We start from the raw sequence: 16,158 nt of genomic DNA on the forward strand, positions 1-16,158 counted from the left end.
GCAATTATTCTTTTATGCTTGTGGGTTATTTGATATCAGTGAGATGATGCATAGGACAATTTCTAACTCAATGTACATGCCTTTAGGGTTTTTTTTTTTGGTTGTGGGGATATACATTTGCATACTGCTTGTATTTCAAGTATTAAAAGTTATTTAAGTCCAGACCCAAAACCAAAGTTTAAACTTTGGTTCCAAATAACCTATCTGGAAAATGCTTGAAGATGTTGCTGAACTGTTTGCATGTACAGATATTAAGTACAAAATTTAAAACTGCTGCTGACTTTTTAAAATGTTGTCATAATTTTTAACTGTCTTCTCACCAAGGCACTCAGGCTGCTATACAACAGAAATTAAAATGCATTACTGCATTTTAAAGATACATGCAATAGAAGCATGATAAAAAACACTCTTCACAATTTTAGAGGTGATCTGTCATAAATAAAAAGGAGGAAAGGTAACTTTTCTATGTATTTGCAATATAAGACACCTATAGTGTGGTATATGGAAACTTTTTTACATGGCTTTAACTCATATTAATAACATACTTTAAAGGAAGAGCAAAACCACCACAATCCTCTGCAGCTCGAGGCTTTAGAAACAGGACGGAAGGATCATCTATAGGCCCACCATTTCATAGGTCAGCCAGCTGAAAGACTGCAAAGAAATAAATCTTGCAGAGCCACATTTAGAATTAGCTGCTTGTGTTAAGCATGTCTGCCGCAGGGGTGATTTCCACATGCCTAGACCTGCTACTGAGGGAGGCCTGTACCTGGCTACTGTGAACTTTATCTCTAGAATGGTGAGTTCCAGCATTCCGGACAAGCATAGGTCAGAAGGCAAGTCAAAGGTCGAGAGTTGTGCTTAGGCTACTTTATGGTTTTATGTATAATGACCAGTACCTGGAACTTCATTTGGTGCAGGAAGCTGCAGTGCACAGTCATGAGCGTCTCAACCACGTAATACATTCCAGAGGCAGGGAACTGCACTTGGGACTAGCTGGAGCTAAGTGCAAACCAAAAAGTCCCCAAAACATGGACAACCAGGCATGGAGTGTAGTTTCTTTGTAATTAATGCAATCTGAGAGTCTAGGAGTAAAGATAAAAGTGCTATAAATATTGAACCCAGGTTGGTCTTGCTATATTTCTTAATGCCTCAGTTTCTCTCTTTAAAATGGGGATAATTATGTTTATCCACTTTTGTGAAGTGCTTTGAGATATATGGGTGAAAAGCTCTGTAAACATGCAAAGCATAACTGAGATTGATGTGTTAGTTTCACACCTAGAGTCCATCCCACAGTAAAAGCACTGTTACCTGCCTACCAAAAATGGGACAATGGGACCCCAAAATGTTTTTGGTATCAGAAGGCAAATATATTAGATGATTTTACTAGTTGGTTAATTATCATGACATAATAAGACATAGTAGTAAATGTCCTACCTGTTTAATTGCATTTATATTTCACTGTGTGCTTGAAGCTGCTTTCTAAATACCTCTGGCTCTAACCCTGCATCGTATGGTTATAAATGTCTCCTAGAATTGATAGTATTTTTCACTCAGTTGCTTGGTAATGTATTTTGAATTGCTAACACTGTCAATAGGCCAAAAACAGTTATTCATCCAGGCTTAATGCCACAGGAAGGGTGAAAAAAATCAATAGACCAGTTTCAGCAGCGTTAGCAGCAAGTGCTCATGCTTCCTCTAAGGTGAGAATTGCTCTCACTTGTTGGGCTTTGGGCTTGCAATGTGTGTTTGTGTGTGTGGGGTGAGGGGGGCAAGTACAGAGCGATATTTATAACATTTTAAAACCTATTTTAAATGATTTTTGTTTTCTAGTGCCATTTGGTAGACTAATCTTGAGTGGGGAGTACTGTCCAGCTGTTGAGAACAGGAGGAGTCAGGACTGTTTGTATGTATCTCTACCACTATTAGGTGGTGTACCCAGAACTGTGCCAGGCATATCGCAAGGTTAATAGAAAAACATTCTTTGTCCCAAAGAGCTGACTTTCTTACGTGACCAATGTGTGTTTCATCTTTGAAAATGGGGGCAACATTTACTTCACTAGGATGCTGCATATAAGGTGAATAGAACCCCCTGAGAGGCTCTTTTGAGCCTGTTTGGTGTAAAGTACTGCTGTATATCATAGTCATCAGCAGTTTATATAAGTTACTATATGATTGATATGAATACATTTCACAATTTTCTCACAAAGGGCTTGGTTTGACTGTCCACTGAAGTCAATTGGAGCCTCCCCATTGGCTCTTTACCTTTTTATGAGACTCTTACATGGTAAAAAGACAGGTTTCAGAGTAACAGCCGTGTTAGTCTGTATTCGCAAAAAGAAAAGGAGTACTTGTGGCACCTTAGAGACTAACCAATTTATTTGAGCATGAGCTTTCGTGAGCTATAGCTCACTTCATCGGATGCATGCCGTGGAAACTGCAGCAGACTTTATTTATACACAGAGAATATGAAAAAATACCACCTCCCACCCCACTGTCCTGCTGGTAATAGCTTATCTAAAGTGATCATCAGGTGGGCCATTTCCAGCACAAATCCAGGTTTTCTCACCCTCCACCCCCCCACACAAATTGTGGCTGTGTGGCTGTAGGAATACTTGTGTAGCCACTCTATGCCTATGGAAGAGAGTTCTCCCATTGACATATTTCAACCACCTTCAATGAGCTGCTGTAGCTATGTCAGCAGGAGAGCATCGCCTGCCAACATAGCCCTGTCCACACTAGCACTTCTGTAGGTGTAACTTATGTCGCTCAGAGGGCTCAGTAGCATGAGTGCTTATATCGTTAACTCTATTCAGTTGTCGGAGTCTACCCTGAAAAATGAAGTGTGACTGTTTTTACATTTTCACATAAAGAATTGAAGTCAAATATTGCCTTGTAAATGTTACTTAAGAGAAATGTAATCTTTCAGTAATGAGACTTCCAAACTTAGCATTTAATTGAGACTTAAATAATAGAGTTTCTGGTGAAATTTTTTATTCTGAGGAATATGTAGCAATGGTATATTCTAAATATCTGTCTTATGCACATTGAAGTAAGGGAGCTATTTTGGTTGCAAACATTTGTTTGTTTTTAACTTGTACTGTGTGTGGAAAGGAGTGCTGGTGAAAGGATTGACAATTTTACAGACTGTTTATCCACAGAACTAAAACACTAGTCAGTGGCATTGCACACATCTCCCCACACTCTGCTTATAGCCTGATAGTGAAAAACCACATCTGGGTTGTGAAAAGACTTTTCATGATCCATTCAGCTCTTTTCCCCTAAAATGCCACTGTGAGGAAGTTAAGTATTTTAAGGCGCATACAGAGTTTCGGTGATTGTCTGAAGTCCCACAGGAGATCTGTGGCACAGCCAGGGACTGAACTCAGTTCTTGGGAGTTCCAGACCAGTTTCTTAGCCACAAGCTCGCCCTTCCTCTCGCTTGTCAGAGGCTGCCAAAGAGTCATCAAATGGTGATAATTTTTAGTCACTACTAATTTGTGCTAGAGGTGAAAGACTCAGTAACCCATCAATCCCCTGGCCTTTTCAGTACCCCTTGGCTTAAAATAGATCTATGTAAGAAGGATCATGGTACCAATCATAGTCACTTCATTAAAAATTAAATTTGGTGACGGGGGAACCTTCCCATGTTCTTATTGTCTGTGTTAAATTGTGTTGTCCGAGTAGCTGTCCTATCCCAAGATCACTTTTCAGGTGAACCTTCTGTTGTGAAAGAAATCCTATTGAATTTTTAAAATCTTTTAGTCTTTCCTATGAAGTGTGGGATCTGTAGGAAGTAATATAGTCAATGCAGTCACTTATTTATACCTCACAAGCAAAGGAACGTCTGTTCCCGAAGTGGGCTTATGGAAAGAGTTAGTTTTGTTATGTGAAAGATACAATTAAAGTGCAAATGAAACAGCAGTTTGATTGCTCAGTAGTGTTTGTCAGATCAGAAATGTTCAACAACATGTAATTTCAGTTGAAGATACTTTGCATTTTAAGTATTTGTTTTAAAATAGCTGTTCACGTTCATATAACCATTTTTCCTCCTTTAGATTACATTGTTTTACATTGCTATTATATTGTTCCAGTTCATAGCACCTTGATCAAGTGAGCATTGAAAAACTAGAGTTTTAAAGCCTTCAGCTCAGCTTACAACCCCTTTAATAAATTGCATAGACACTGTTCTGTGCTGAGCATTAAAATTAATGTTGGACCAATTTTCAGACTTATTCTTATGGTCTCTGTTGTCATCTCTGTTTTAGTAATTGATGAGTGATACTTTTGCTGTACTTAACACTCTTCTCATCAATTTGGAATACTTCTGTTTCTCCTGAATCTTACAGAGCATCAACAAGGAAATTTCATCAGAAACTGACTTGGTCACATCAATTTTTGTACTCCAGTACCAGTTGCAACTTTAATGTGGCTGCTGTCGTGTTTTAGCTCAATGTCACATTGTTTGCTTGTGTGGAAGGGAAGCATAACTGTAGCCAGCAGAGACACCTAATGATTCTTAGAGAGCTTAAGGCATGGATGATGTACTTTGGTGGTGCTATGCTGAGCACAGAACTGCGTCATGGCTGGCAACGTCTTCAGGAGTTAACTCCTATATGTTCAGATAAACAAAACTAGCCAACCTCTCAGTGCTAGTGCCTCCTGGTGATTAGCATAATCTTAATGAATGATGGGATGGATCACTTGATAATTGCCCAGTTCTGTTCATTCCCTCCGAAGTACCTGGCATTGGCTGCTGTTGGAAGACAGGATACTGGGCTAGACGGATCCATTGGTCTGACCCAGTATGGCCATCCTTATGTTCTTAATTATCAGTTAGAAGAAAGAATTTAATCAGAAAAATGTGAATAACTGGAAATCCATTTAAAAATACCTTACTAGATGCCCAAAAAGGCACAACCAGACAGTGCTGGTTTAAAAAAAAATGGTTTAGAGGGAAAGAGAAGGCAGTTATAAAAATAATATTTAATCCCAAAAGGAAGAACGGAGAAATTAATCGTAATGAATATAAATCACAAGTTAGGAATTATAGAAAATTGATAAGGAACACAAGGATAAATCTATGGCTAGCAGAGTTAAGGATAGTAAAAAGGAGTTTTGAAAAATATATTAGGAACAAAAAGAATCCTGACAGTGATATTGGTCCATTACTAGATGGAATAGGTGGTATTATCAGTAATATTGCAGAAAAGGCAGAAGTATTCAATAAATTCAAATTACTTAGTCAAGTTAGGTGTCTTCAAGTCACCAGGGCCTGATGAAATGCATCCTAGAATACTCAAGGAGCTGACTGAGGAGATATCTGAGCCGTAAGCAATTATCTTTGAAAAGTCATGGAAGACGGAAGAGATTTCGGAAGACTGGAAAAGGGCAAATATAGTGCCAATCTATAAAAAGGGAAATAAGGACAACCCAGGGAATTACAGACCAGTCACCTTAACTTCTGTACCTGGAAACATAATGGAGCAAATAATCAATTTGTGAACATCTAGAAGATAAGGTGATAAATAACATCCAGCATAGATTTGTCAAGAACAAATCATGTCAAACCAACCTGATAGCTTTCTTTGATGGGATAACAAGCCTTGTGGATAGGGGGGAAGTGGTAGACGTGGTATATATTGACTTTAGTAAATTTTGATACTGTCTCACATGACCTTCTCATAGATGAACTAGGGAAATGCAACCTAGATGGAGCTACTAAAAGGTGAGTGCATAACTGGTTGGAAAACCATTCCCAGAGAGTAGTTATCAGTGGTTCACAGTCATGCTGGAAGGGCATAATGAGTGGGGTCCCTCAGGGATCAGTTCTGGTTCCAGTTCTGTTCAATATCTTCATCAATGATATAGATAATGGCATAGAGAATATGCTTATAAAGTTTGCAGATGATATCTAGCTGGGAGGGGTTGCAAGTGCTTTGGAGGAAATTATTATAATTCAAAATGATCTGGATAAATAGTCTGAAGTAAATAGGATGAAATTCAATAAGGACAAATGCAAAGTACTCCATTTAGGAAGGAACAATCAGTTGCAGACATACAAAATGGGAAATGACTGCATAGGAAGGAGTACTGCAGAAAGGTATCTGGGGGTCATAGTGGATCACAAGCTAAATATGAGTCAACGGTGTAACACTGTTTCAAAAAAAAGCAAACATCATTCTGGAATGTATTAGCACAGTGGCTTTCAAACTTTTTTACTGGTGACCCCTTTCACATAGCAAGCCTCTGAGTGCGATTCCTCCCCGCCCCCCTTATAAATTAAAAACCCTTTTTTATATATTTAACACCATTATAAATGCTGGAGGCAAAGTGGGATTTGGGATGGAGGTTGACAGCTCGTGACCCCCCCCATGTAAGAACCTTGCAACCCCCTGAAGGGTCCCGATCCCCAGTTTGAGAACCCCTGTATAAGCAGGTGTGCTGTAAGTCCAGAGGTGTGTGGGTTACATAAGCAAGACATGAGAAATAATTCTCCTGCTCTACTTTGCGCTGCTTAGGCCTCAACTGGCATATTATGTCCAGTTCTGGGTCCACATTTCAGGAAAGCTGTGGACACATTGGAGAAAGTCCAGAGAAGAGCAACAAAAATGATTAAAAGTCTAGAAAACATGACCTGTGAGGGAAGATTGGAAAAAAATCGGGTTTGTTTAGTATGGAGAAGAGAAGACTGAGGGGCGGGATGGGACATAACAGTTTTCAAGTACATAAAAGATTGTTACAAGAAAGGAGAAAATTTTGTTCTTAACCTCCGAGGATAAGACAAAAAGCAATGGGCTTAAATTACAGCAAAGGAGGTTTAGGTAGGACTTTAGGAAAAACTTCCTAACTGTTAGGGTGGTTAAGCACTGGAGTAAATTGCCTAGGGAGGTTGTGGAATCTCCATCATTAGAGATTTTTAAGAGCAGGTTAGACAAACAGCTGTCAGGGATGGTCTAGATAATACTTAGTCTTGCCATGAATGCAGGGGACTGGACTAGATGACCTCTCAAGGTCCCTTCCAGTCCTATGATTCTGTGAAACATTTCTGTTCCGTATTTGGGGAAAAAACGTGACATAGTGTCATCATATGATGGCGATATCTCTTTCCATTCCACTAGTATCTCTTGTGAATGTTAAACAGCATTTACTAAAGTTAGACATTTTTAAACGAGCAGGACCTGATAACTTGCCTCCAAGAGTTTTAAGAGAGCTGACTGAGAAGCTCACTGGACTGTTAATGTTGATTTTTTTCAATAATTCTTGGATTGCTGGGGTTGTTTTAAAAGACTGGGGGAGAGTTAATGTGCCAAATTTTAAAAAGTGTGAATGGGGTGATCTGGGTAATTATATGTCTATCAGCCTGAGATTGATCCCGGGCTAGAGAATGGAATGGTTGATGCAAAATGCAATAAAGAATTAAAAAAAGGTAATGCAATTAATGCAAATCAGCTGGAAAATGCTTCCAGATCATAGAATCATAGAATATCAGGGTTGGAAGGGACCCCTGAAGGTCATCTAGTCCAACCCCCTGCTCGAAGCAGGACCAATTCCCAGTTAAATCATCCCAGCCAGGGCTTTGTCAAGCCTGACCTTAAAAACCTCTAAGGAAGGAGATTCTACCACCTCCCTAGGTAACGCATTCCAGTGTTTCACCACCCTCTTAGTGAAAAAGTTTTTCCTAATATCCAATCTAAACCTCCCCCACTGCAACTCGAGACCATTACTCCTCGTTCTGTCATCTGCTACCATTGAGAACAGTCTAGAGCCATCTTCTTTGGAACCCCCTTTCAGGTAGTTGAAAGCAGCTATCAAATCCCCCCTCATTCTTCTCTTCTGCAGGCTAAACAATCCCAGCTCCCTCAGCCTCTCCTCATAAGTCATGTGTTCCAGACCCCTAATCATTTTTGTTGCCCTTCGCTGGACTCTCTCCAATTTATCCACATCCTTCTTGTCGTGTGGGGCCCAAAACTGGACACAGTACTCCAGATGAGGCCTCACCAATGTCGAATAGAGGGGAACGATCACGTCCCTCGATCTGCTTGCTATGCCCCTACTTATACATCCCAAAATGCCATTGGCCTTCTTGGCAACAAGGGCACACTGCTGACTCATATCCAGCTTCTCGTCCACTGTCACCCCTAGGTCCTTTTCCGCAGAACTGCTGCCTAGCCATTCGGTCCCTAGTCTGTAGCGGTGCATTGGATTCTTCCATCCTAAGTGCAGGACCCTGCACTTATCCTTATTGAACCTCATCAGATTTCTTTTGGCCCAATCCTCCAATTTGTCTAGGTCCTTCTGTATCCTATCCCTCCCCTCCAGCGTATCTACCACTCCTCCCAGTTTAGTATCATCCGCAAATTTGCTGAGAGTGCAATCCACACCATCCTCCAGATCATTTATGAAGATATTGAACAAAACCAGCCCCAGGACCGACCCTTGGGGCACTCCACTTGACACCGGCTGCCAACTAGACATGGAGCCATTGATCACTACCTGTTGAGCCCGACAATCTAGCCAGCTTTCTACCCACCTTATAGTGCATTCATCCAGCCCATACTTCCTTAACTTGCTGACTGTGGGAGACCGTGTCAAAAGCTTTGCTAAAGTCAAGAAACAATACATCCACTGCTTTCCCTTCATCCACTAGACTAGATTGTGGCTCCTGCACTGATTGGCAGGGAGGTGGGCAAAAGTGGTTTTGTGGAAGAGGTTTACAACCTTCACCCCAGATAGGGATGGGACCTGAGGCCAGATAGGGATGGGACCTGTCTAGTCTGACTTGTGCCTAATGCCTGTGATCCCAAGGTACAGTTCTGATTTCTGGAGATTGCCAGGACATAGAGATGCCCCTGGAAAACTTCCTATGCTGGGGACTGGAAGGGTAATGGTGTAGGAGCTGCTACAATGGTTGTAGACTAATTAATGGAGGAATCCTTCACTGACTGGTTACACTGACATTTACAAGCAGCACAGATCCCTCATAATGGGAATCAGGATCTGTCCTTGCATTTTTCTGTGCAATATGCCCTGGAACTGATCTGCTTTAGCAGATTAATAGCACCATACTTGCTAGTATTTCCATTCAGATGGTTCCCAGAGCATTTTATAGAGGTTACTTGCTCACAACAGAACTGCTGTCACTTTTCAGGTCAGACACAATAATCATTCCACCTCAGTAATATTAAAACAGCCATTAGAATTGGAAGCAAAGAATAACATTGTCAAATATAAATCATGGGGAATTGTAGTTGCTGTTGAGGGTCCCTCCGCTGCCCCAATTTTCTTTACTGTTGTTTCTTGCTGGTTGTCCAAGCTTTCAGGGGCTCTGATGGGTAGGACCCTACCAAATTCACAGTCCATTTTGGTCAATTGCGTGGCTAGGGTTTTTAAAAATTAGTCAGTTTCACATTTTCAGATGTTGACATCTGAAATTTCAGGGTGTTGTAACAGTGTGGGTCTCTACCCAAAAGGCTTTTGGGGGGGGGTGGTGGTGTTGCAAGGCGATTGCAGTGGGGTTGTGGGATTGCTACCCTTACTTCTGTCCTGCTGCCGGCAGGAGTGCTGCCTTCAGAGCTGGACAGCCACAGAGGGAGGCTGCTGGCTGAGTGCCCAGCTCTAAAGCCAGCACCACTGCCAGCTAGCAGCACAGAAGTGAGGGTCATAGTAGGGAGGGAGGGAGGTTACCCGGCAGTCTCCTGCCCATGCACATGTGGGTGACTGCTTGAGCTGTAGCCTCCCTGCGTGTGTGTGTGTGTGTGTGTGAGGGTTGATAGCTCAAGATGTGGAGCTTCCAGCAGCCAGGGCAGGTTCCTGGAGGTGTGTCTGACCTGTCCTGGGAGCAGCCCCTAGGGAAGACTAGCAGCTGGAGGCCTGCACAGGGGAGGAGCCTGAAGCTAGGTATAAGATTTCACGAGGGAGATCAGATTTCACAGTCCATGATGCATTTTTGATGGATGTGAATTTGGTAGGGCCCTACTGTTGAGTGTATTTTAAATAAACTGGAAAAACTAAATATAATGTTAGCAAGACACAGCGGAATTACACAAAACTGAGAATTTGGCTTGGACACTTAAACCAAAATTTTCCAATCTGAGGCCTGAATTTAGGCATCTTAATCTATATTTAGGCATCTAAAGAAAGTGGCCTCTTTTTCAGAGGTGTTGAGCACCTGCAGCTTCCACTGACTCAATGGATTTAGATATCTAACTTGAGGCGCACTCACATCTGTTAAATTTTGGCATAACTTAACACCCCACCTTGGTTTCCCGTACCAACTGTTTAATATTGGTCCTAGACTTTTATTATAAGAATGAAACTTGATGTACTCATACGTCAGTGGTATGCCTGCAACTTCTAGATCTTTTTTTTTTTTAAAGAGTACATAGCACTATGTGTTACTTATATGTAATGTTCTCATTGTCTTTTAAATTTAGATGGAAGAAGGAAGTAAAAATGTGCGTCTGGGAACGCTAATCGGTTTGCTGGTAGAAGAAGGACAGGACTGGAAGCAGGTTGAAATACCAGCAGATACTGGTGATCCATCTTCTCTGGCACCCCTGATGGCTCCGCCTGCAACTGCACCTACTCCCCCTCCAGCAGGCATTTTAGCATTGGCCTCTACCAAAATGGAACATGGGCTTGGAAAACTGCCGTGAGTTTCTGTATTCCTCATGAACAACACTTTCAGTGTGAGACTTGAGGGTATTGCCACCACAACTGTGGCCAAATTCATCCCTTTTGTAACTTCAGTGAAATCAGTGGAGTTGCACCAGGGATGAATTTTGTCTCCATAGCTAAAATCAAAGTACTATTTGAGAAACACTTTAAATTTTCCTGGTTTGTTTAGACCTTGTCTACAAAGGAAGATTTTGTTGTTTTTTGTTTTCTGTAACCTAAGACATGAATTTAAACGAGTATAGTTATACTAGCATAACTCCCTGTGTGGACACTCTTATTCTGGTATAAGAGTTCCTTTTTTTCAGTTTAGCTTATGTCACATAGGAAGAGTTTTAAGCAAAACTGAAAAAAATTACTCTTGTACTGGAATAAGAGTGTCATGTAAGGGCTTCTCAGTAGAGAGGTGTGGAATGTTCAAAAGTGTTGACTTAAGTGTGCCCTCTCATTAAAACTTATGCAAATCTGTAAGGACACCGTGGTAATAATCAGTCAAAACATCTTCATCACTGCAGATAACACAAAAATTGAGGGAAATAAATAATGAAGAGGACAGGATACAAAGCAATCTAGATCACTTGGTAAACTTAGCAAAAGCAAACAATATATGTTTTTATTATGGCTAAATGTAATACATCTAGGAACAAAGAATGTAGGCCATACTTACATGATGAGGGACTCTATGCTGGGAAGCAGTGATTCTGAAAAAGATGTGCAGTCATGGTAGATAATCAGCTGCATATGAGTGAGTGTCTAGTGTGATGCTGTGGCCAAAAGGCTAATGTGATCCCTGGATACAAAAATAGGGGAGTCTTGAGCAAGAGCAGAGAGGTTATTTTACCTTTATATTTGGTACTGGTGTGACCACTGCTGGAATACTGTGTTCAGTTCTGGTGTCCACAATCCAAGAAGGATGATGATAATTTGGAGAGGGTTCAGAAAAGAGCCATGAGAATGATTAAGGGATTAGAAAACATGCCTTATAGTGATAAACTCTAGGAGCGCAATTTATTATTAGCGTAGCAAAAAGAAGGTTCAGGGGAGACTTTATCACAGTACCTACATGGGGAACAAATATTTAATAATGGGCTCTTCAATGTAGCATGGTCCAATGGCTAGAAGTTGAAGCTAGACAAATTCAGCTTGAAAATAAGATGTAAATTTTTAACAGTGAAAATAATTAACCACTCAAACCATCTGCCAAGGATCATGTGGATTCTCCATCACTGACAATTTCTCAGTCAATGTTGACTGGTTTTAGAGCAGCAGCTGTGTTAGTCTGTATTCGCAAAAGGAAAAGGAGTACTTGTGGCACCTTAGAGACTAACAAATTTATTTAAGCATAAGCTTTTGTGAGCTACAGCTTATGCTCAGATAAATTGGTTAGTCTCTAAGGTGCCACAAGTACTCCTTTTCTTTTCAGTCAATATTGGATTTTTTTTTTTTTTAAAAGATATGCTCTAGGAATTATTTTGGGAAAGTTCTATGGCCTATGTTATACAACAGGAATGACTAGATCAGGGATTCTCAAACTTCATTGCACCGTGATACCCTTCTGACAACAAAAATTACTACATGACCCCAGGAAGTGGGACCGAAGCCTGAGCTCACCCAAGCTCCACTGCCCCAGGTAGTAGGGGACCAAAGTCGAAGCCTGAGCCCTGCTGCCCCAGGTGGGGGGTTGAGGTGACCTAAAGCCAAAGCCTAAGGGCTTCAGCCCCAGGTGGGTGGCTTGTAACCTGAGCTCTGCCACCCAGGGTGCCATGGTTTAGGAAAGGTGTGGACAAATTGGAGAGAGTCCAGGAGGGGAGGGCAAAAAAAAGATTTAGGAAAATCCTGACCTTCGAGGAAAGTTTAAACGTGCCCATTTTTTTCAGTCTTGAGAAAAGAAGAGTGAAGGGGGAACCTGATAAGTCTTCAAATGTGTTACACAGAAGTCTAATAGTTCTCCATGTCCACTGAAGGCAGGACAAGAAGTAATCGGCTTAATCTGCAGAAGGGGAAATTTAGGTTAGATATTGGGCAAAAACTAACCTTATAGTTAGAAAGTAAGATCTGGAATAGGCTTCTAAGAGAGATTGTGGAATCCCTTTCATTGGAGGCTTTTTAAGAACAGGTTGGGCAAACACCTGTCAGTAATGGTGTAGATAGACTTGGTCCTGCATTAGCTCAGATGGCTGGACTTGATGACTTCTTGAGGTCCCTTCCAGTTCTACAATTGCTATGGTTCTATGAGTGTTGACCACTATACAATTCAATTATTTTTTTAGCTTCTTGCCTAACTATCTGTCCAATTTTTGTTTAATTTTGCTACTAGCATTCAGGCGGTCCTAATGCAAATAGAAGACACTAATTGGAAGACACTGAGGCCTCTAACAGCATGCTTGCTATAGTAGGAGAATGATTAGAGCACTAACAAGGTTTAAATCAAGTGCTTTGACATCAGAGATTGTTAGAACAGAAACTGATTCAGCGACGCTCCTAATCACAAATACGTGACAACTAATTGAAAATCAAATTAACATCTTTAATAATTTACTTTCCTTGTCAAGCTGGTATTACCACACTTGGAATTCTTGTGTGGTTCAAAGGGCTCAGGTCCTACCAGCTCTTCTGTTTATCTGTTCAAGACATTCTTTCAAGAATTTGGGGAAATAAGATCTGGTCTCAAGTACTAATGTTGCTCTGTTGTTTTTGCGAAATTAACTTTTGCACCTAAGAATTCTAAAGTCTGTCTGAGTTCACTATGTTCTCATGTCATATAAATTATGTTAAAATAAAATGAATGCTCTGGAACTTTTCTCCAATATACCTCTCAATTAAAATGCAGAATTGGGTTATGATGTAACCTTTGTAGTTTCTGTATGGCAGTGGAGATCAGTGTTATGTGCTCTAGATGATGTGCTTAACTCTGTCTCCTCCTGGAAAGTTACTGCAAAGCATATCCCACATGGGTTGAGATGACACAGATACAACTTTATAATGTTTGAGAGTGGGAGGAAACTGCTTTAAACTTGTAAAGCTGAAAATGAGATTAGAATTATTTGCATAAATTCCTTATTTCTCAGTCCAGATGATCTGTTGTATTTCTAGAAGTTTGTCCAGTAAACTTAAGTATAAAAGCAAAAATTGAAGATATTAAGTATGAAGATAGTTATAATTGAAATTAGACAGAACTAATGATGCAGTTGTCACTACCTCACCTGCTATTAAAGAAGATCATGCTTGTGTAGATATGTATACATTGCCTTTAAAACTGTGGCTGGCCTGTACCAGCAGGCTTGGGCTGTGGGACTGTTTAATTGCGGTGTAGACTTCTGGGCTCGGGCTGGAGTCCAGGTTCTAAGACCTTGCAAGGTGGGAGTGTCCCAGATCTTGTGCTTCTGCCAGAGCCTGAATGTCTACACTGCAATTAAACAGCCTGTAGTCCAAGCCCTGTGAGTCCGAGTCTGCTGGCACAGGGCCAGCCACAGACATACCTTGTGAGACCATAAGCATACAGGGCCAGCTCCTTTATACTGCCTTGCCAAGGGATTATATATGCAGCTGGAATATCTGTTTCTGTGGTGATTACCTGTTTATGTGGGGATCCTCCAATGGTGTTGAGGCTTCTGTGTCACCCCATTCTTTGCTGGTACCATAAGGTAGATGGCTGGGACCCCGATGTTGGGATGATGCCCAGCTGTGGTTTCAGCTCCTTGGGGTCACTAGTAGCTGTAGTGTAACCTCAGAGCTCTGATAAGCTGGTATGGTAGAGCCACCCCTTCACATTGCAGCCCTGGGATCAGGGGAGTACAAAGGTGAACTTTATACTACCGTTGCACAGACACCCACTGACTTGTACTGCATTCTCTCCAACTGGAGCTGAGGCTCTGGACCATAGCATGTGGTGTCGAGAACCTTTTGACATATTATGTGTAAAATACATTCACCTAAACCTATTATTTAGGTGGTTTTCTTTTTTAACTTCAGGATTCGCTTAAGTCCGGCTGCCCGCTACATTCTGGAGACACATGGACTTGACCCAAGCAATATTACTCCCACTGGGCCTCGAGGAATCCTCACTAAAGAGTATGTATATGCCTGCTATAATTAATCCAAATATTGTATTCATTTCCTTGTTTCAGCCTAGCCCGAATTCCAAGGTGTTCAGCATAGAAGACCCACTTGTTCTCTCACCCTTTTCCTTGGGGGACTTGATTGTCTGGATGGCCAACAGAGGATGTGGGAGTCTGGTTTTGGTGACATTGTAAGAAATTTGTATTTTTCCTTGTATGATCTCTGGAACAGGGACTGTCCAGCCATGGGACAGCTGGGAGAGATAGTGCAGCCCTCCCATTCCCCTTAGCCCACTACTAGAATGATTGACAGCTCCCAAACTGTCAGCTGGCACAGGGGTTTCTTTGAAGAGCTCCCCCACATGCACAGAGGTGAATAAAGGGTCAGAAGAAATAGCAGAGGCCACCCTTCCCTTACACCTGTTATATGGGGATCTGAGCCCCTGCTTTCCCGCACATGGGTCACTGCTGTAGTCTTGTATTTTATTTAAAGTGAATTTAGTAATGCTGTATTACGTCACTGTGAGTTCAGCTCTGGAGGCTACAGTTTCAAGTTCAACAAAGTAAAAGTCACCTCTGCTACTTGCTTCAGATTTAGAGACTCTAGTAACGCGTAAAGACCAAGGATAGTGACTACACATGTATTTACAAGTACAAGGTCTAGTCTGATTTACAAGTTTTATTAAAGTTACAGTTAAAATTAAAGTTGATTACCCGTGCATACAGAAATCCTAAAAGACCTATGCACAAGTTACAAATATGGTCATACTCACATCCTTAATGATATTCTTAGGGTCTGATGGATGCCTTGCCAGTTGATCATCAGTAGAGGGTTGGTTCCTGCTGAAGTTTTCCCATAGGGAACTCATTTTATCCAATCTGGGAGCCCTCTTTTATCTTGTGATTCTGACTAACCTAACACTCTGTGCATGTGCATGAAGGTATCCATCTTCTTTTTCCTTATTTGTATTGTCCCCCAAGAATATTGGGTTACCTCATTTTTCATAGGTTGTAGTTTTTTATTCTCATTAGCATTTACACACATGGTGCACCCTGCAGTTAGGGCATGTGTCAGAAAAATGTGACTACCCAGTATCTTGTAATCAAAAATTAATCTTAAATTTAATTTTTTGCAGTGCCACCCATTGGCACATCTATTTCCATAACTTTGTGGCATAGGATCATTCTTTGGTCACTTACTTATGTCAAGCATTTCTTAAGCCTAAGACCTAGTATGGCTAAGCTGATATCTCACATTCCTCAGCCTGTAGGCCTTGCGTTTCATCCCTACTTACTTAGATACCTAATGCATAATTATCACTTCTAGATACTTATCAATCTTATACTTCAATAATCCTACAATTGAAATCTATTTATCCTACAATGATTATATATGACATAGCATATGAGCTAATTATAACAT

General features: G+C 41.0%; 1 protein-coding gene across 5 annotated transcripts in view; it reads left to right on the forward strand.

The window, feature by feature from the left end:
- PDHX (pyruvate dehydrogenase complex component X) overlaps positions 1–16,158 on the forward strand; it is a 97,790-nt gene that overhangs the window by 28,677 nt on the left and 52,955 nt on the right. For all 5 annotated transcript variants that reach the window (XM_084630471.1, XM_084630472.1, XM_084630473.1 and 2 more), the window contains exons 4-5: positions 10,437–10,654; positions 14,650–14,748. In XM_084630471.1, the coding sequence (XP_084486597.1) occupies positions 10,437–10,654; positions 14,650–14,748 (317 nt within the window). The remainder of the gene's footprint in view (positions 1–10,436; positions 10,655–14,649; positions 14,749–16,158) is intronic.

The sequence above is a fragment of the Lepidochelys olivacea genome, assembly GCF_965140295.1.
Source record: "Lepidochelys olivacea isolate rLepOli2 genome assembly, chromosome: 6".
Taxonomy (NCBI): domain Eukaryota; kingdom Metazoa; phylum Chordata; order Testudines; family Cheloniidae; genus Lepidochelys; species Lepidochelys olivacea.